This window comes from Quercus lobata, chromosome 10 (assembly GCF_001633185.2).
Source record: "Quercus lobata isolate SW786 chromosome 10, ValleyOak3.0 Primary Assembly, whole genome shotgun sequence".
Classification (NCBI taxonomy): domain Eukaryota; kingdom Viridiplantae; phylum Streptophyta; class Magnoliopsida; order Fagales; family Fagaceae; genus Quercus; species Quercus lobata.
Window position 1 is genome coordinate 34,606,251 of NC_044913.1, and position 22,110 is coordinate 34,628,360.

The window sequence follows — 22,110 nt, forward strand, 5'->3', positions numbered from 1 at the left end:
CCTTAATAGAGAGAGAGAGAGAGAGAGAGAGAGAGAGAGAGAGAGAGAAATAACATTTTTGTGTGGGAAAAATATGCATAGAATAGGAGAATGACAAATTTATAGTAAGAGGATGTAAATAAGAAAATCCAAAATATAAGGAAGAAAAATGGGAAAATTATATGTAAAGTTAAAACCCCCTAAGATGAATATGTATAGACAATACTTTTATTTTTTTATTGATTTATTATTTAGTTATAATATCAAAATTAAAGTAGAATAAAATTTCTATCTTGTATAAAAAAATTTATAAAAAAAAAAAAATTAAAGTAGATGAATAAGTAAAGTTAAAACCGCCTAAAATTAATAGGAGTGTAACAAATAAATATGAAAAAAAATAATGATGTGGCCATGACGTAACGGATGAAGTGGCTTAACTGGAGTGTAACAATAGTATACTCCACGCTTTATCTTTTAAATATATATATATATATATATATATAGATTTCTAAGTTTCTTAGATATCTTAAAATTCAATGGCACCACTGCGCACTATTGGCGCAGTGGTCGCTCCACAAGTATAAGTGCTTATGGGGTGTGAGAGGTAAGGGTCGAGGTTCAAGTCTCCAGGAAGGAGTTTCACACACATATACACTTAGATTAGGCTAGAGTAGAAATTTTATCTTGTATAAAAAAATTAAAAAAAAAAAAAAAATCCTCAATGGCATTATCTGTTTCTATGTTTCTTGGATATCTTAAAACTCAATGGAATTATCTTCACATCTCACGTTTCATTCTTATATCTTTAAGGCTTTAAGCTATTGTATTTGTGTATTTAATTTGATAGTGTTTGTATGAAACTTTGATTGTACTCTTTGTAATGAATTAATTCGAAGCTGTAGCTTCTAACTGAAACTGTGATGAACGCGCTAAAGATGTTATTTTTTAATTTATTTTAATAAATGCTACAACAATGATCATGGGGGCATTATGTGGCCATGAACGTGATCTAAATTATGTAATTGGTGATGTGGAGATTGGGGTGTTTTTAAGGTGGATTTTATCATTATCCATGGGGTGAACCTTCGTGCAAAGGCAATACACTAGATATGGCATATTGAATTTTGTAGTCGTGACATGATTGAATTTGTTTGTATTGGAGGTTTTTTAAGTATTATTATTTATTGTGGACTTAATATAATTTTTTTTTTCGAATTGAAAATTTAGGTGTCATAATCTTAAATGGATGATTTTATCTATTAAAAAAAAAAAATGAAGTGAGCAAAACGAGGTATATTTATATTTATCATTATTATACTTGCGACAAGATAAGTATCCACGTATACAATATTTTTCATTATATATCCTTACTTTAACTTATCCGACTTCTTTTCCTCAAAAGAAAAAAAACTTATCCGCCTCCTATGTATGATATTAATTGTTTAATAAAAACAAATAAATAAATAAACCTTGTCCTATGTAATATGTATGACACTATATGCGGCCATTTAGGGTTCAGAAACTGGCAATAATTAATTAAAGAAATCAGTTTGCTGGGTCAACTGTGCAGTAGACTAGTTTTCCACCACGATTTAAATTTCGTGGATGTAACTCTCGTACTTTTGCCTAGTTCCTGGCAAACGTGTTAAAATAAAACTTCGTTTTTCTGATGATATCAGTGACTTTCCAAATTTCTTCCTCACCGTCCTAGGTACTTAAATGTTTATGGTCTAATGAAAGTACCTATCTTCTTTGCTTAATTTTTTGACTTTTGAGAATGCATTTCTTAGACTTTCTACCTTTATCTTTATGCTATATACTGCCTAACAATTGATTGTATGTTGAAATTTTTTATGTTAGTGTAGTAATATATACGCCTAATAATATAGATCATTTTTTTTTTTTTTTTTGGGATAAAAATACCATAAATTTTAATAAGAAGAAGATAAATACTCCTACATCAGTTAGATTAATAAGAGAGATACAGTGAGTGAATATATATATAGTTTTTGAGTACCCTCTCAAAATAAGCTATCTCTCTGGGACACCATCTATTGTTCTCTAGAATTTGGAGTGTGAAAATTAGGAGAGACTCTAGTAGCCTTTCCTACGACTTGGAGGTGTTCCACAAAGGAGATTGTGAAGAGTTCGTAAAGCAAGCAAATAACAAGATCCGGCAATTTGGTGATCTATTCCACCAAAGGTATGTGTTTATATGATCTCTAGTAAAGTATGTAACTTTTCAACATGGGTATCAGAGCCATTTTATGCTTGTTTTCACTCTTGAATGATGCCATGATCTCTGATATATGTAATCCTATATGCATGCTAAAATTAAAAGTTTAAGTAATTTTTAATTTTCAAATCTGTAATTTTTAGAAGCACGTTATGGCTGTAGAGAGAGAAATAAAAAGCTGTAATTTTTTGAATGTTTACATGTAATCCGAAAAACTGTTGTGATGAACAGTAAAAGAAAAATACATTTTTCACTCATTTAAAATTGTCAAGTAGTAGTTTACCATGCGCGTACCACTTTGCTCAGTGCTTGACTGGTTATTGTTGGGAAATTTAGACCCCAGTTGAGAATTAACAAGTTTTAAATCCAAGTTGTTAATTAGATTTATTATGAATAAACCTTGTTAAAACAAATAAACATCAATATCATGCACAACGGAATAGTAAATAAGACAAGATATGATGACTCAAGAAAACCAATGAAACAAACTAGTATCGCAGTGAAAAATCTGGGGGAAACCTTCCTGAAAAGCAATTCACTAAAGTAAAGAGAAGTTTCAGATCTAGTACAAAACTTTTGTCCCTAGACTCTACAATCCCCATAGATGAACTTACAGTAGAAACCTTCTACCGCTTCAGAACCTTTGAACTCTTCAATATATGAACGTTACCCTTTTGCACGGATACTAGTACGTGACTAACTCCAGCAACTTGAAGATGTTGTTGGCTATAAAGTTCTTCACTTCATCAACAATGAAGATCAAGAAGTACTTGGTTACAAACCCTTACGCGCAAAAGACACAATAACTTCTTGCAGAGAGAATAGGGCACTAGGTCACTTTCTGCATATGTTCTCTATGTATAACGGCCTTTAAAATAAATCTTATATATGTCTAGGGTTGTGAGAAAAGAAACGCTACACATACATGTTAGCTAGGGCCAAAACTCAGATTTGGAAATTCTGATTTCGTAGATCTCAACAGATTCAGCTTTTGTCGAGCTTTGTTCTTAAATCTCAATAGATACTGTTTCTGTTGAGGTATCTGTCGAGTTTTAATGAACCATTTTGCTTCACTTGTTTCTTGGTCCAATCTTCATGGCTTTAATACTTGACTTGAACTCTTATTTCTTGAAGTACTAAGCCCATCCTAGATCTACCCAATTACAAGTAAAGTACATTTTGTTAAAGGATTAGTCAATTACATAAAATATGTCCTTAATAGTTATCCATAAGATGAGCCCGACGTTGGTGACTTGGTGTATTAGTTACACACAAATTCTTATACTTGTTTCCTTCAACATGGAAACTAAGCAATGAAATAAGCCACACGTTGAGTGGCTATGTGAGTCTAACACTATTGTTTACAAATGCTATGTGGATTGGTTTATAGTAGTTTACAAAGGATAACTTTGCAAGATATGGATTTTGTAGTTATTGGTTACGTAGCAATAACTTATAAGTTATAACAATACAAAAAATTATAAGAAAATCAAATGTTATAACATGCACAGTGAGTTTTCTTATTATATTATAAATGTTCTTGTTTATTAAACCTCTTTTTTCTAGTATGACATATATTTAATACATGTAATTGTGATGGCAATTTTTTTTTTTTTTAACTGTGATATTAAAATAAATTTGTGAAAATATGAGAAAATTGTGAAATTAGTTTTCTAATTATCTATATAATTATGCATGGAATTTATTTAATTTTTGAATTAATTTATGATGTCTTTTTAACATATTGTGATATGATTGAATTGAAATTATATGAATGCTTTGATGAATATGTGTCCAAAGGGTTTATGAGACTCTTTGGCTCATCTCTATAGTTAGAGATTGTATTGGTAATTTATGCAATATGTATATTTTTATTTGTTGTTATTGTGGATGGATAAGACAATTTTTGAAATTATTTGGTAACGTGGCATCCACAATTTTTTTAATTACAAATAGAATCTTTGTAGTAGGGTACTTGAATATGTAATTTTTTGGGCCAATGTTTTTGGCAATTTTTTATGGGCCATTGTTTTTGGCAATGTAACTTAAGGCTATGTAATTTAATTTTGGAAGCTACGTAAAGGGATGTGTTTCATAGTTACCTATAATTTTCAAATTTTGTCTTTAGCATGTTGTATGAAATTACCAATAGGGCTTATAGTGGAGCCCATCCACAATGTGTTGTGCATAAAGATTTATGGACACGTGTTATATGTATGATTTAATATGTGGATGATGTGATGTTTTATTCTTCACAAAATTTTATTTAAAATCAATTAGATGTGTTATTCCAATTTACATAGTGAGAGATGATAATGAGCTTAGCAAAATTTTCGATCTCACTATGTAGAAAGGAATATCATGGTCTAGTTGGATTTTTGGAAATAAAATTTAAAAATGTATGTGCTAATGTCAGCTTGTGTAATGAATGTAGTGAACATGGCCACTAAGAATGTAGTTGCTGATCTAACTAAAGGAGAGAAACTAGATGAAACCAACTATGATATGTGGCATAGAAAAATTCAATATCTGCTTAATGAACAAGAGGTCCTTGAAACCCTAACTAATGTGATGATGTGACCTGAAAATGGGAATACTACCCAACATCGCCGTGACTTAGAGGCCTATGAGTCTTAGGTTAAGAAAGATCATTGTGCATGCTTCACTATGCTAAGTAGCATGCACAATGATCTTATTGGGGAGTTTGATGACTACCCAAATGCCCAAGAGATGTGGAACCAGCTTAAGATTACCTATGGAGGGACTTCAGCAACTAGGTTACGAGTTATTACTTTGAAGTTTGAGCAATATGTTATGGATTCAAAGCATAGCGTGGCTGAACATCTAAGGACAATGTCTGCATTGATTCATGACCTAAAGGCTGTTGGCGATAATCTCTCTGATGAACAGTAGGTCACAACAGTGATACGTTCATTGCTTGAACCTGGGGGCAAATGAAGCTTGTTTTGACACATAGTGAGAATATCAAGACTTTTACTGATATTTCTCGTCATCTCGAGCTTGAGGCAGAGCGCATGGGGGAGCACCAACACACCCTCCTCATCACCTAATCTAGGCAGCAAAAGGCATTCAAGCCTAAACGCAAAGGACAAGGGAGGAATGCCAAAGGAGCTAGTAACCTTGGGCCTAAAGAAGGCAAGATAGCAAAGCGCCAAAAGGGCAAGTGTGCTACGAAGGACAAGGCAAAGATCAAGTGCTACAACTGTGGTAAGAAGGGTCACTTCGCTCGTGAGTGCACTGAGCTGAAGAAGGTATCCCTTCTTAACAACTTTGCTATTACTTATGTTTGTACACATGTTTTTTTTTTGCTCATACTATTCCTGGGTGGATTGTAAATTCAGGAACAACCAAACATATAGCCAGAGATAGAGTTGGGGGTGTGGATTACAAAAAGATACCAACAGGCACACAGTATGTTATTTTGGGTAACGGAGCTTAAGAAGAAGTCATAGGAGTTGGAACCTACCAGCTCAAATTGTGTTTGGGATGTACATTACTTCTTCATGATGTGCTTCATGCACCTGGTGTAGTAATCTATTTTCAGTACTTACTATGCTTAAACTTAGATTTAGTTTTCGTTTCAATGGTTCTCAGTTGGATTTTTATTTAAATAAAACCTTGTATGGACATGGTTATTTATCTAATGAATTCTATATGTTGGATTTAGATCATTCCTCTTTTTCCTTTATTGCTCATAATGATGATGTTTCTGATTCTGTAATGTGGCATGCTAGACTTGGACACATAGGAAAAGATAGATTGGCTAGACTAGCTAGAGAAGGCCTATTGGGGTCTATCACTAATGTAAGCCTACCTATCTGTGAACCTTGTCTAGCTAGAAAGGCTTGTAGGAAGCCTTTTGGTAAGGCTCCAAGGGCAACTCATCCTTTGGAATTAGTCCATTTGGAAATATGTGGACCTATGAATGTTAAGGCATGCCATGGAGCCTCTTATTTTCTCACATTTATAGATGACTATTCATGTTTTAGTTATGTCTATCTGATCTCCCATCGCTTTGAAGCATTAGATTACTTTAAGTGCTTTATGGAAGAGGTTGAGAATCAGAAAGAAAAGAACCTAAAGGTTTTTCAAACTGATAGGGGTCATGAATATTTGCCTAAATAGTTTTAGGAATTGTGTAAGGAAAAAGGGATACGTAGGCAATTGACGATTCCTGGTACTCCACAACAAAAAGGTGTTGCAAAGAGAAGGAATCGTACACTATATTAGAGATGGTTAGATCGATGATGGTGCAAGCTACTTTCCAATTTCATTTTGGGGGGATGCATTGTTGATTGCTGCCTACATCCTTAACCGTGTGCCTTCTAACTCAGTTCCCACAACACCATATGAGTTATGGACTGGTGTAAAACCCAATTTGGAGAACTTATGGCGTTGGGGTTATGCAGGTTTTGTTCATAGTACTTCCCATAAGTATGGGAAATTGGGCCCTAGAGCATGTAAGAAAATCTTTATAAGATATTCAGAAAGCTTAAAGTATGTAATGAATGGTGAACATTCTGATGGTGGAATGATTGAGATAGAGTCTCGTGATGTCAACTTCATTGATGTTAGGGACATATTTGATGTAATTGGCTAATCCTTTGACAAAATGCACTTTACTTGTAATTGGGTAAATCTAGGATGGGTTTAATACTTCAAGAAATAAGTTTTCAAGTTTAGTATTGAAGCCATGCAAGTCTGACCAAGAAACAAGTAAAGGAAGTGTTGTTCATTAATTTTTGATAGAAGTCTCGACAGAAAGACTTCTATCGAGATCTAATGTTGAAGCTCGACAGAAGCTCGACACAAGCTATATTTGTCAAGAATTACAAAATTAGGTTTTCCAGATTTGATTACATGCATATCCTTGAGTATTTGTGTAGGGTTTCTTTTCTCACAACCCTTGACATATATAAGGATTATTTTAAGAGCCGTCACAAGTGATGCAAGGCCTTGCAAAAGAATAATCCATGCATATTATGACCGGAGATAGAAATTGCCTTAGTTCGTCATATTCTCTGTAGAAGATACTGCATCTTTATGCCAAGGATTTTGTGACCAAGGAGCTTTCTGATCTTCACCATTGATGAACTGAAGAACTTTGCAACCAACAATCTTCCTCAAGTTGGTGTGTTAGTCACGTACTGGGATCCTTGCATCATTGGTTAGTCGCGTATTGGGATTTGTGCATTGAACGGAGAGATTGCCGCTACAATATAAGTCCAATTGGGTATTGTGGTAAGGGTTCAACTATAGGTTGGTATTAGGTATTGGAATTCCTTTTACTTGTAATCGCTTGTGATTGATAATAGTGGATTCTCAGGGGTGGTGATCTTAAATTCACCCGATGGGGTTTTGCCTCGGTAGTTTTCCCCATTCGTAAATAAATCACCCGTGTCAAATTTATTTTCCGTTGCATTTAGTTATTTGGTAATTTTTTTGTACTACCAGACTATTGCATGTTAAATTGATTTGATTAATTAACTTGGATAATCAATTAATTAATTTGCCAAAGGGGTCAATATATTTTTGGCCGATCAATTGAAGATGATTTTCCAAGCATCAGTGAACCAAAACAAGATCTTTAGCTTTATGAGCTGCAAGAAACTTGAATGTGTCATACCATCTTTAGGCAAGGGTGGAGAATCACAACTTCATCCTGAAATCACCAAAGATAGTGGGAGTGATTTGGCTCCTAGTGGGAGCAAATCGCTATATAGTGACTCGCAAGGATCCAAGGTACATAGAAGTGAATGTGGAACTATTCCCCATTGTCATTTTGAGATTGAGGGGGAATCTTTTATATATGATTCACTGGACCTTGATGAGCTTGCTTCCTATGAGGAAGCATTAGCTTCACCTGCTTCACATGAATGGATAGTTGCTATGAGGGATGAGATGGATTCTATGGCAAAGAATCAAGTTTGGGAGTTGGTTGACCTTTCGCCTAGGCGCATTGGAAACAAGTGGGTTTTAAAATAAAGCGCAAGGCAGATGGATCAATTGACAAATATAAGGCTTGTCTCATGGCAAAATGCTATACCCAAAGAGAAGGGATAGACTATGAAGAGACTTTCTTCCCGATAGTGAGATTTGTCTCTATTCACCTTATTCTAGCTATTGTTGCACATTTGGATTTGGAACTCTTCCAAATGGATGTAAAGACTACATTTCTGAGTGGAGAACTAGATGAGGAGATCCATATGGATCAACCTGTTGGCTTTGAGGTCAAGGAACAAGGGCGCAAAGTGTGCCACCTTAAGCGTTCCATTTACGGCCTAAAGCAAGCATCTAGGCAATGGTATTTCAAATTTCATAAGGCTATTATTTTGATTGGTTTCTAAATGATGGAAGAAGAACATTGCGTGTATGTCAAATGATCAGGAAAGAGTTAACTTATCCAATCTTTGTAAGTGGACAACATTTTGTTGGCTAGAAATGATATGGAGATGATTGTCACCACCAAAAGGTGGTTGTCCTCTATTTTTGAAATGAAGGACATGGGAGAGGCTAATTATGTGCTTTAAGTTAAGATTTTCAGGGATTGCTTAAAGAAGCTTCTTGGTTTGTCTCAAGAAACTTACATAAAGATGATCTTAGAGCGATTCCGTAGGCATAATTCCAAACCCATAGACACTCCAATTGTGAAGGGACATTCATTAAGCCTTGAAGATTGCCCTAAATCAGAAAAGGAAAAGAGAGAAATTGCAAGAGTTCTCTACTCAAGTGCAGTTGGAAGTCTGATGTATGCTATGTTGTGTACTCGACTAGACATCTGTTTTGCAGTTGGTATGGTTAGTTGTTATCAAAGTAATCCAAGACTTGTTCATTAGCAAGCAATTAAGAGGATTTTTCGATACCTTTGTGGGACATTAGATCTCATTCTTTGCTATCAGGGTGGAGATTTGAGATTGAGAGGTTATTATGACGCTAACTGGGCTAGTGCTAGAGATGAGCGCAAGTCCACTACAGGTTATGCATTTCTACTTAGTGGTGTAGCTATCTCTTGGTGCAGTAAGAAACAGTCTTGCATTGCTTTATCCACAATGGAGTTTGAGTATGTTGCTTGTTCAGTAGCAACACAAGTGGCTGTTTGGTTAAAGATATTTTTCCAAAGCCTAAGGGTGACATCCCTTCCAGATGAAGCTGTAAAGATGTATTATGATAGTATGGCAGCCTTGGCTCATACTAAAGATCCTAAGTATCATAGCAAAAGCAAACACATACAGACTCGTTATAACTACATTCGTCTTGCTATTACACAAGGAGAGGTGATCCTCCAACATATCTCCACTAGTAGGATGGTGGCTGATCCACTTGCTAAAGCCATTGCTAGAGATGCCTTTTAGGCTAATGTTAGGAGTTTGGGACTTTGCAGGATTTGATATATTTTTGGATACCTTATGGACATTTATGTTTATTCATACTTTATGCAATAATGAGGGACTTTGCAGGATTTGATATATTTTTGGATACCTTATGGACATTTATGTTTATTCATACTTTATGCAATAATGATGTTATTCATTTTGATTCATCTTGTGATGTGATTGTTATTGCATACTGAGCACACATTATTTGAGAATATGTCACTAGGCTTAGATCGGTCTACTCACATAGGCGATCACCCTAGCGCTTAAGTAGTGAGCAGGATGAGACAAAGTGATCACTTTGTTTTTTTGTAAATCAAGTAAGTGATCATCTTGACACTTAGGCAAGCGTGCAAGATAATATAATGAATGTTGCCTTAGCTAGGCTAAGATGAGACTTATGGGAGTCGCATTTGATGTGTATCCACAACTTTATGAAGCCTGAATAAAGCCAAATGTGAGATCTTGTACATGAACTTGATGTGTAACTTTGTTGAGAAACTCAGGTGGGTTGCCTTTGTGGCAATTGGACTAAGATTTGTACGGTGTTTGAGTGTGACAGGCCTAGTTGAGTAAGAGCTCCACTGTAGCATACAAATTATACTGTATATGCTATAGCCAACCAATTAAGGGAGTGATTGGATAGATCCCTACTCCGCCACTATATGAGCCCTAGTAGACCATTATATAGTCCATTCTGTGCCCTTTTTTTTTTACCTAGAACTATGTCATGAAATGAATGTTTGATGTCGCTACTTTAGCATGTCATCTCAGGGTCATGATATATACGGTCTCGCAGAGCATGTTTAGGAAAGTGATCAAGTATGAATGAATTGACATGAGTGTTTAGGGAAAATTATTTAGAACACACCATTTATTTTATGGCTCATAGCCTGGGCGATTATGAGGAATTTTTTTTTTCAACATAATCATAAGCATATTATATGGTATAGGGTCAAGTGTTGCTTTGAGTTTTAAGCTCATGAGGGATTAAAGAAACTTGATCGGGTGTGATCAAATAATCTAGGGCATAGACGAGACATTATGAGTGATGTACTATGTTAGTTTAGATGGTGACTTAATATAGTACTCCTACCCTACCCCTTCTCGTCAGGTTGCACACTCCATTTTTCTGTCTAAAGAGATGATTGGACAAGAAATTGAGAGGAGCCAGTTCTGACTGTAGTACCCAGTGTGGACGAGTGGGAGATGTTAGAAATTGGGCTGGTTTTGACCCAACTCATAAACCATGGCCAATGGATCATCCACATGGGTTATCTAATAAGTAAGTTTAAATTTAAACTAACTGATATTGATATGAGTTATCAATATCAGTAGTGGAGTAATTTAAACTTAACAGATGAGATCTTTTAGGGATCACATATATCTGATAGTAAGTGAATCTTTATTAGTATTTAAAATACTCCTACATCAGTCAGATTAATAAGAGAGATACAGTGAGTGAACATATGTATAGTTTTTGAGTGCTCTCTCAAAATAAGCCATGTAACGTCCCAGTCAATCAGACAAAAAAGAAGAAGTAAAGATCAGATTTTCTTTTTAATTTCCCACGTGCCCCCCACCTAACATCGTTCCCCACCACTCATTTTCACTCATCTCCTTATTTCTTTGACCGGCTCCTCACTTCTCCTCACTTCTCTTTTCTCTATTTTTCTTCTTTTTCATTTCCGTCGAACACTTCTCTTCAATCCCTCAAACTCTCCCGCCGGTACCTCCATACCACCATTTCCACCATCATTTTTTCGGCAATGTCACTGGAAAATCCTTAAGTACCCATAAGCACCTTCACATATTTTCTTTGAGGTAAAAATTTCTAATCTTTTGGTGGGTTTACACTTTTACTTAAGGTTATTTTTATCTAAACTTTAATAATGTTACCTGTAGGGCCGGTTTTTGGAGCCCAGGCCCAGCAAGTAAGTGGTTCTGGCCTAAAAGTCCCCAGATAATGAATTTGTAGAGAGCGGGTTACAGAACTAGGCTAGACGAAGTGAACGTCAGTTAGATGTATGTCATGCAGCATATTGGACGTGAGAATATTCCATTTTAGTTCACAGGATATCGATCCGAGGAGACGTATAAGTGCACCTCTTGCTCTGGTTACAGACTACAGAATTCTTTCACTTCTCTCTCTCTCTCTCTCTCTCTTTTTCCTCAATTCTCCGATCCCATCTTCATGGGGATTTCCTTCTCTTATATAGCCTCCTTAAATTGATAAGGACCTTACACTTGTTAACCATCTGGACCTTCACTTGAGTGCCTGTCCCATCGGACATCTTCCTTATCTTTCTGTGAGTTGCACTGGCCAATGAAACACTGTTCGCCTGTCTTCTCCACATTAATGCGGCTGAAAAAGTAGCTTTCTTGCATTTAATGCGGCAGTTGTGGCTTCTCCCTGATGTCTTACATTTTCCTCTTTCCTGCTGTGTGAGGCTCACCCTTCTACCCGCGTTCACCTGGATGGGTTCTCCACTGTGGAGGGGACGCACATTGGGCCCATATTTGTGTGTCCGAGAAGGCATTCCTCCTCGGACGTCTTTTAGAACAAACCGGGCTCAACAGGGTTGGGCCAGAAGTCATTTGGGCCCCTATTCCCCGTTGGGTCATGGTTAGGCTTCGTGTGGGTCCCCAGGCTCATTGTTGATTTTGGGAATTTCACCCCTACATTACCCATGTGATTTATGAGCATTGGAAGTGATATTTATGTGTTTGTATGTATGGGTTTTGTATTGGTGGAATTATTTGATGAGTGGGTATATGGTTTGTACTAATGATGACTACTTAAGGTTTATTTATGGTAGAAAATTTAGGGGTTTTGAGTTATAACATGTGATGGTTGGTAAATCTAATTTTTCCATTGCCACTGAGTTTATTTGGAGTTAGTTGAAGTTCTAAATTTCTTGTCTTGGAGGATATTTTGATTTTGCTTTCATGGGTCTCTTAATGATGTAGTGTAAATTTTATGGAAGCTAGTCATAATGTTGGAGATGTTATTAAATGAGTTAACTTTATAAATTGGAGTTTATGCCTTGTGAATCAATTTGTTGAAAAACTTTGGAAGTAGGATATATTATTATTGATGAGGTTAAATACTAGGCTTGCCTAATTAAGTGCTCATTTGGCAATTCTTAAATTGTAGCTAGATACAATTTCAAGCTCTATGCTTATTGTGATAGGTTTACTTGATATTGTTTAGGTTCTAGCTAATCTCCTTGGAGTTTGGAGAATTAGGCTTTTGCGGTTGCAAGGTAAGTAGCTTTTTAATGGGATTTTTGAAAAATAAATATGTTGCATAAATGTTGTTTTTGGGTTAGACACACTTTTGGAAACTACCTATGGAAACTATATTTTCCTAAAAACTACTGTGTTGTAACCTTAATATATATATATATATATATATATGAAAATGCATCATATTTGGTATTGCATTTGGGGAAATGCATGAATTGTTGATATAGAAAAATTGGCATCTTTTATTTAATCTTTGATAAGGAAATCATGGATTTTATGGTATATTAAAAAATTTAAAAATGCTTATCTTGTCTTGTTAAATGGGAAATTGATAGAAAATCTCTTGACAAAAATGAAGTTGAAAACCTTACAAACTTTGTAGAAGTTAAATTATTTAAGGTTTTTCTGAAACTACCTAGATTTAAACTATGTGTTTCAAAGTAATGTAACCTGTGAGCTTTATGTGGTTTTAACACTATTCCATGTGTGATTTCCCGGTGATCACTCAATTTGGTTTTCGTAGTTTTTGTGACAATGAAATCAAATCTAGATTAGTGCCCTTTTACTTTGGATGACGCGTTCTTCCTTGCTACCTATATAGGGAAGAGATAACTTGATTGTGTGTGGGTGAGGTTGTTGCCCATGGGGCTAAGAGAACACATGCAATAGAGGTCCTACTTGATGCGCTCTCTCTACTGCCCATGGGGGGAAATAAAAACCTTGAGAGTATAGGTGGGGTTGCTGTCCATGGGGTGAAGAGTCTGCATACCAGAGAGGACAATATCATGCCAGTTGTGAATGGATGGATCCCTTGACTGGTCTATGTGGTAGTGTGGTATATTTGTGATAATTTACCTTATGTTAGATATTATGGCTTTGGAAATTATATTGTTGGTACTCATAGATTCTTGTATATAGTTTCAAGGTATTTACTTTGAAAAACTTTGTGTTTCATTATTAAATCATTCTTGTCATAGCATAGTATTATTATTGAAAATGAAACTTCCATTTCCCCCACCCTCCATTAATTATGCTACTTACTGGGCTCTGTCTCATTCCATTATTTTATAAAATTTTCAGAGTAGGCAACAATCTTTTGAGAGAACTTTTTGGTGGCTAACAGTAGTTAGACTAATTACTGATGGAGGCTGAACTTTTGTAATGGAGATATTAGATGATGTACATCTTAGAATAGGCTTAACTTATTCTTTTGTATATTATAGTGGTTGTGACATTATTCTCATTGATGGGACAAGTTGATGATATATAATTATTTATTCAGACCTCTATTCTTTTGTGGCCAATGGTCCTTGTAATTATTGCTTAGAGATCTAACTTACTTTAAGAGTATATTCAATGAAATTGTTATGATAATTCTTGATGTTGGTACTTGATATGATTTATGTGGATTGAATTGTCAAAAAGGAAAAAAAATCTATAGATACTTGAGACATCTTTCTCATGGTTTGGACCCTTTGGGGTTTGAGGCGGACAAGCCATCTCTCTAGGACACAGTATATTGTTCCCTAGAATATGGAGCATGGAAATTAGGAGACTTTAGTAGCCTCTCCTACAATAAGATCCGGCAATATGGTGATCTGTTCCACCAAAGGTATGTGTTTATATAACCTCTAGTAAAGTATATAACCTTTCAACAAGATGTATATCCTCGTATGCAAAATTTTTTCATTACATATCCTTAACTTATCCGACTTCTTTTCCTCAAAAGAAAAAAAACTTATCGGCCTATAGGGGTGGCAAATGGGTGGGTTGGGTCATAAATGGGTTGAGTTATAAATGATTTGAGTGTGTAATTACCCATTTATCTATTTACGACCTGTTTATATATAAATTATCCCCAAAATCTCTAAAATGAGCAAAATATCACCAAAATCTCTAAAATGAGCTAAATATCACCAAAATCTCTAAAATGAGCAAAATACCCATGGAACCTCTAAAATAACAAAAATACCCTAGATATCTCTAAAATTACCAAATATGCTCAAAAACCACTAAAATGACCAAAATATCACCAAAATCTTTAAAATGAGCAAAATACCCATGAAACCACTAAAATGACCAAAATACACCCGATATCTCTAAAATCACCAAATATGCTTAAAAGCCACTAAAATGACCAAAATACCTCCAAAATCTCTAAAATGAGCAAAATACCCCCCCAAAAATCTAAAATGTCCAAAATATCCCCAAAACCTAAGAAAATTACCAAAATACCCCCAAAACCTAAAAATGACCAAAATACCTCCTAAACTTGAAAAATGACCGAAATACCCCCGAAACCTTAATAATACCAAAAATACCCCTTAAACCTAAAAGATGACCAAAATGCCTTTGAAACCTAGAAAATGACTAAAATACCCTCGAAACCTAAAAGAAAATTATCAAATTACCCCGTAACCTAAAAAATGACCGAATACCTCCCCAAAACTTATAAAATTACCAAAATACCCCCTAAACTTAAAAAATGACCGTAATACCCTGAAACCTAAAAATGATCGAAATACCTGAAAACCTAAAAAATGACCAAAATAACCCCAAACCTAAGAAAATTACCAAAATACCCCCAAAATCTAAAAAAAAATCCAAAATACCCCCAAAACCTAAAAATTACCAAAATACCCCTAAACCTAAAAAATGACTGAAGTACATCTAAAACCTAAAAAATGACCAAAATACCTCTAAACCTAAAAAATGATTGAAATACCCCTTGAAACTTAAAAAATTACCAAAATATCCTGAAACCTAAAAAATGATAAAAATACCCCAAGACCAAAAATGACCAAAATAACCCCAAAACCTAAAAAAATGATTGATAGAAATCCCTGAAATCTAAATTATAACCAAAATACCCCTAAACATGTTAGATGACCAAAATACACCAGAAACATCTAAAATTACCAAAATAGAGGTTTGGGGTATTTTGGATGTTTCGAAGATATTTTTGACAAATTAAAGGTTCTAAGAGTATTTCAATCATTTTATAGGTTTCAAGGGAATTTCAGTAATTTTTTAGGCTTCTAGGTTATTTTGATCATTTTTAAGATCTAAGGGTATTTCAGTCATTTTTAGGTTACGAGGGCAATTTTGTCATCTTTTAGGTTTTAGGGGTATTTCAATAATTTTTATATTTTTTGGGTATTTCGGTAAATTTCTTGGTTTCAGAAGTATTTTGGTAATTTTTAGGTTTCAGGGGTATTTTGTGGGTTTTGGGGGTATTTTGGTCATTTTTTGGGTTTCGAGGGGTATTTTAGTCATTTTTTTGGTTTTGGGTGAGGATATTTTGGTAATTTTAAGGTTTTGGAGGTATTTTGGTCATTTTTTGGGTTTCAGAGGTATTTTGGTAATTTTTTGAGTTTTGGGAGTATTTTGGTCATTTTCTAGAAATTTAGATTTCATGTTGTTTATTTAAATTTTAAATGAGTTTTAGTGGGTATTAGTGGGTTTATCCATTAAGACCCATATAATTAAATAACCTAATGGGTCTTTATCCATTTAACCCAAATACTCAAATAGGTTGGGTTAAGACTTATCTAAATTAGATGGGTAATGGGTGGGTTTCATGGATATGGATAAAAATTGCCACCCCTATTGGCCTCCTATGTATGATATTAATTGTTTAATAAAAACAAATAAATAAATAAACATTGTCCTATGTAATATGTATGACAAATTAATATGTATGACATTGTATGCGGTCATTTAGGGTTCACGAACTGGTAATAATTAATTAAAGAAATCAGTTTGCTCGGTCAACTGTGCAGTAGACTAGTCTTCCACCACGATTAAAATTAATATGTATGACATTGTATGCGGTCATTTAGGGTTCACGAACTGGTAATAATTAATTAAAGAAATCAGTTTGCTCGGTCAACTGTGTAGTAGACTAGTCTTCCACCACGATTTAAATTTCGTGGATTTAACTATCGTGCTTTTGTCTAATTCCGGCAAACAGTTAAAATAAAACATCGTTTTTCTGATGATATCAGTGACTTTCCAAATTTCTTCTTCACCCTCCCCCCCCTTTTTTTTTTTTGATGAATTCTTCCTCACCGTCCTAGGTACTTAAATGTTTATGGTCTAATGAAAGTACCTATCTTCTTTCTTGCTTAATTTTTTGACTTTTGAGAATTTATTTCTTAGACTTTCTACCTTTCTGCTATACATACTGCCTAACAATTGATTGTATGTTGAAATTTTTTATGTTATAGTAATATATACGCCTAATAATATATAGATATTTTTTTAAAATAAAAATACCATAAATTTTAATGAGAAGAAGATAAATTCAATAGATGAATGGCAAGCCTTGTGAGTTGTAACTAATAAGTGCTAGCTATTACTTGATTCATTCATGAATAAAAATTTGAGTTTGTCTCCCAATCCCCCCCTCCCCCCCTTCTTTCAACCTGTTGTAGGGTTTCTTTAAAAAAAAAAAAAAAACAAAATTGTTGTACGCAAAGAAGAAAAAAAAAATCACTATCAATTAAGATTCACAAATGCTATCAAATAGTCCACAACCCAGAAAAACACTCTTTTGTTAAAAACTTTAAACACAACATAATAAATTCCTCCTGCTTATTATACCATTCTCAAATTGCCCGTTCCCTATTGAGAGTGCACTAAAAAGATATTATTAGGTGAAAATATCATTTTGATCCTTATATTTTGATATTAATATCAATTTGGTCTCTATAGTTTAGTAGGAGTAGTAAGTTATTTGATTTATATTATTTTTAACTTGCAGTTAATTTGGTCCCTACCATCAAATCACAAATTTTCTTACATTTTTTGCACTTTCATAGCAACTAAATGCAAAAACACAAATCAAATATAACAATCTCCAACTTAGGTAGACATAAATATCAACATAGAAACTAAAACAAATTCAAATTTGGACCCAGAATGATTATAAATTGAAAATAGGGACTGAATTGATTGCAAGTTAAAAATAACATGGGCCAATTTAAATGCTACCAAAATATAGGGAATAAATTGACTACAACCAGAATATAAGAACCAAATTGATAATGACCCCAAAATGCAGAAACAAAAATAGTATTTTAGCTATATATTTATTTTAAAAGTGATATTATCAATTTGTCAAAAAACTTAAGGATGTTAATAAAACAATAGACTTTTTTTTTTGGCCATTGTTGAACAAGTTTTACAAAAAGCTACTATTAGTTGGTTTTGCAAGGTACGTTATAGATCTATAAAACTATGACCCTAGGTTAATTTGAACATGAGATTCACAAGGCTAGGGTCATAGCGAAAACTTCTAGCTAGGGGAGGAGGGATTATTAATAGGCAATGCTAAAAATGTGTCTCACATTTTTTTTATTACAATTTTCTTTTAACAACAATTTTGAGGTAAGTTACATAAAATTCTCCTAAAAGGTGGTTTCATTATTAAACCAGATATTTTTTAAAAAATTAATGAAATCCTTGAATTTTCTAACTTGATACATTTCTTTTTGATAAAAACTTGTTACAATTTATCCTGCGAGTATAGGTCACTATATATTATCTAATAGTAACAAAAATTCACGTATTCTACTTATAAAAATTCCTTCAATATGATTGTCTGAATCGCATGGAGTATATATACTTTGACGCCATTGAAAAGTTGATAACCTAAGAAAGCGATATCGTCAATTTATGTTTTTATTTTTTTGGTATTAAAATATATCATTTAATACTTATGTGGTAGGTCTTCTAGTTCAAAACAAAGCTCCAGTGCAGATTATATACATTCCATTACAAGGAGAATTCCATGTTTTTTATTTTTTATGATTCATGATTTGAGAGAGAGAGAGAGAGAGAGAGAGAGAGAGAGAGAGAATTAGTATAATTTATATAGTAAATCCAACGCTACTTAGCAGAAAAAATAAAATCCAGTATTATAATATTTTGAAGGAAATAAACTTAAACTTTGAATAATTTATAGAAGATAATAGACTTGGGCGGCTAGCTTCACATAAAAATGACTTGGGATTAGATAAGCAATTTATTTAAGTTCAAGTACTGAACTCATGACTTAAAATCACGATTTTTTAAGCCATGATCAGTTCAGTGCAAAATATGTTTATGTATACTTTGTGTTCAATAGTTTTTTTTTTTGAGAATCAAATAGTCTGTTCAGTACTGTGTGTACAATAGTTATTACTCTTTATTTAATATAAGAGCCAATTAAAAATTTAAACAAAAAATTACAAAGTTCAAATCATTGGCCCCACGAACCAATAGGTAATTCCTATTCATAACTCATCAGGCCAAAAAATATTTTTTTTTTCTCAGTGAGCATCTACTCAACCTAGCATACGTCTACAATGTTTTCCACATGATTATCATGTATACTATATTGCATAATAGACTATCACGTTGCAGTAGAGTTGAAGTTGATCAAGTTTGAAACTGATTCTGTTGACCCTTATTTTGGGCGTGATCCATGACATGTTTGAAATTTGAATATCTATATATATACCCAAATGTTTGTCAAAGAGAAATCAAGATCACTTGAGGCTTAATTAAGAGGTTCAAAGTTTTTCACGAAGGCTCTAAAACTTCTCTTTCTCTCTCTCACACACACAGACAGACAAACAGAGATACCTGCACCTCAATCCCTCATGGAAGCAACAAGTGTACCCCTACATCCTCCAACTTATGGAAACCTAATCACCATTCTCAGTATTGATGGTGGTGGAATCAGAGGGCTTATCCCAGGAACTATTCTTTGTTTCCTAGAGTCTGAGCTTCAGGTAGAATAAATGTTTCCATGCCAAAAGAATTGTTAACGTTTCAATTCAAAAATTTAAGATTCCTCGTCCAAACTATCCGTCATTACACTTTTGATCACAGTTGCAAAATGCATGTACCCTTCTCTTTTTGATAGGAGAATCACTAACCAGTTTGCAGTACACATTAATATAAAGAAATCCATAATTTTTCCTTCAATTTCATCATTATTTCTTAATCTTTATAAGTACTTAATTTTTCAAGTAAAAATGTCATGAAAATAAAGGCCGTGAGACTATGAATTTGGAGAAAAAAAAAAAAAACCACATAGCCTGACCCTAATTAGTCTATTAAGAATTTGTTGCCAATCCTGAATTTTTATGACTTAAAATCATTTTGTTTCTGTTGTTACTCTAAATTTTTTGGGATATGATGCAGAAGCTGGATGGTGAAGATGCAAGAATCGCAGATTATTTTGATGTGATTGCAGGAACAAGCACAGGTGGTCTTGTGACTGCCATGCTAACTAGCCCCAATGAAAAGAACCGACCACTGTTTGCTGCCAAGGATATCAAGGACTTTTACCTAAACAATAGTCCTAAAATTTTCCCACAAAACAAGTAATTTCGTTATATATTGAATTCATATTTGAAATATATATATATATATATATATATATAAGTAGTTACTATATTTCATTAATTATTAACCTTACTACAAGTTGTTTTTGGTTATTAACATGATCTCATGTTTAAAATACAGTTTTCCATTGCTTGGTTATGCTACAAAGATTATCAGAGCTCTTTCAGGGCCAAAATATGATGGAAAATATCTACATAGCCTTGTTAAGGAAAAACTTGGGAACACAAGGTTGCACCAGACATTGACAAATGTTGTTATTCCAACATTTGACATCAAGCAACTCCAACCTACTATCTTCTCCAGCTTCAAGGTTAAACTTTCTCAATTAAATTCATTTTCCTCTTTTGCTACCCAAATTTGCATGAATGGTTACATTAAATTATAAACAAAGTGCTTGTAGTGATGGAACTGAATTAAAAAGTGGTTGCTGCAGGTAAAGAAAAACCCAAGCTCAGATGCTTTACTTTCAGACGTATGCATTGCAACTTCAGCAGCACCAACTTATCTTCCGGCTCATTATTTTCAAACCAAAGATCCCTTTGGGAAAGTGAGAGAATTTAACCTTATAGATGGTGGTATTGCTGCAAATAATCCGGTATATACCAACTTAATTTCATATCATATTTATATAGCCGAACAAATTTAATTTTATTCTATTTCGCATCACACCAAAAGACTTATTATTCAAATGACATCTTTTGATGTATTCAACAAAAATGTTTAACTTACTAAATTAATCACTCCATTAATTCATCTCTCCAACAAGTTTAAATTCATCTCTCCAATCATTGTAAATATCCAATTACACACAAAACTTTATTCTCTATATCTTTTTTAGAAGATTAACTTACTAAATTTTTTCACCTCTAGGCACTGGTTGCTATTAGTGAAGTAACAAAGGAGGTCACTCGAGGCAGTCCTCACTTCTTTCCTGTAAAACAAATGGATTATACACGATTTCTGGTCATTTCAATAGGAACAGGCACTTCCAAAGATGACCAGAAATACAATGCGCATGAGGCAGCTAAATGGGGTTTGTTAAGTTGGTTAACCAGTAATGGGTCTACTCCTTTAGTTGACGCATTTTCTCAATCAAGTGCGGACATGGTTGACCTCCACATTTCTGTAGTTTTCCAAGCTCTTCATTGTGAGAAAAACTACCTTAGAATTCAGGAAGACACGTTAAGTGGTGATGTATCTTCTGTGGATATAGCCACAGAGAAGAATTTGGAAGATCTAGTTAAAGTTGGTGAAGGACTGTTAAAGAAACCAGTTTCTAGAGTGAATTTAGAAACAGGCATTTTCGAACGTTCGGGTCAAGAGACTAATGAAGAGGCTCTCATAAGGTATCATTGATTTATACAATAATTCTCATATAAAATTTTCTTATTAATTATTACATTAATGTGATAATTAATGTAATAATTAATTATCAACTTTATTTTCCTGTAGGTTTGCAAAACAACTCTCGCAGGAGAAGCGGCTTCGCCATGCCCATGCTAGGTCTCCTCAAGGACATGCTATGAATTCCAAATGATATTAAAATTAATAATTGAAAAAAAAAAATTGAATTGAATTCTTCCATAAGTGTTGTACGATTCAGTTGAGGGCATAAATAATCCATCTTTTGATTATTTTAATTGTATAAGTCCAGTAGGATGAGACACATGTAAGAATTTCTTGTCTTTTATGGAGCGATTAATAAATGTAAGCCCAAAATTGAAAATTCAACTTCCATACTAATTGATATTTTTGTGCATTTCCTTTTGGTCAAATTGCATGACGTAGATAAACAATGAAGATTACACCAATCTTGCTTAAATTTTAATGGAATGAGCTTATACCCCATGTTAC

General features: G+C 33.9%; 1 protein-coding gene across 1 annotated transcript; it reads left to right on the forward strand.

Moving 5' to 3' along the window:
- The first annotated feature begins 19,505 nt into the window (after window positions 1-19,505).
- Window positions 19,506-21,793, forward strand: LOC115965617 (patatin-like protein 2). The gene is made up of 6 exons (XM_031084881.1): window positions 19,506-19,637; window positions 20,053-20,234; window positions 20,377-20,566; window positions 20,690-20,851; window positions 21,127-21,602; window positions 21,709-21,793. Exons 1-6 carry the CDS (start codon window positions 19,506-19,508, stop codon window positions 21,791-21,793), a joined length of 1,227 nt encoding a protein of 408 aa, XP_030940741.1.
- The last annotated feature ends 317 nt before the right edge of the window (window positions 21,794-22,110 follow it).

Bases quoted from the DNA above. Each gene is read 5' to 3' on its own strand.
- LOC115965617 (XM_031084881.1), top strand. From the start codon at position 19,506: ATGGAAGCAACAAGTGTACCCCTACATCCTCCAACTTATGGAAACCTA. The intron at 20,235-20,376 runs GTAATTTCGTTA...TTTAAAATACAG, and splicing joins AAAATTTTCCCACAAAACAA to TTTTCCATTGCTTGGTTATG. The intron at 21,603-21,708 runs GTATCATTGATT...ATTTTCCTGTAG, and splicing joins AATGAAGAGGCTCTCATAAG to GTTTGCAAAACAACTCTCGC.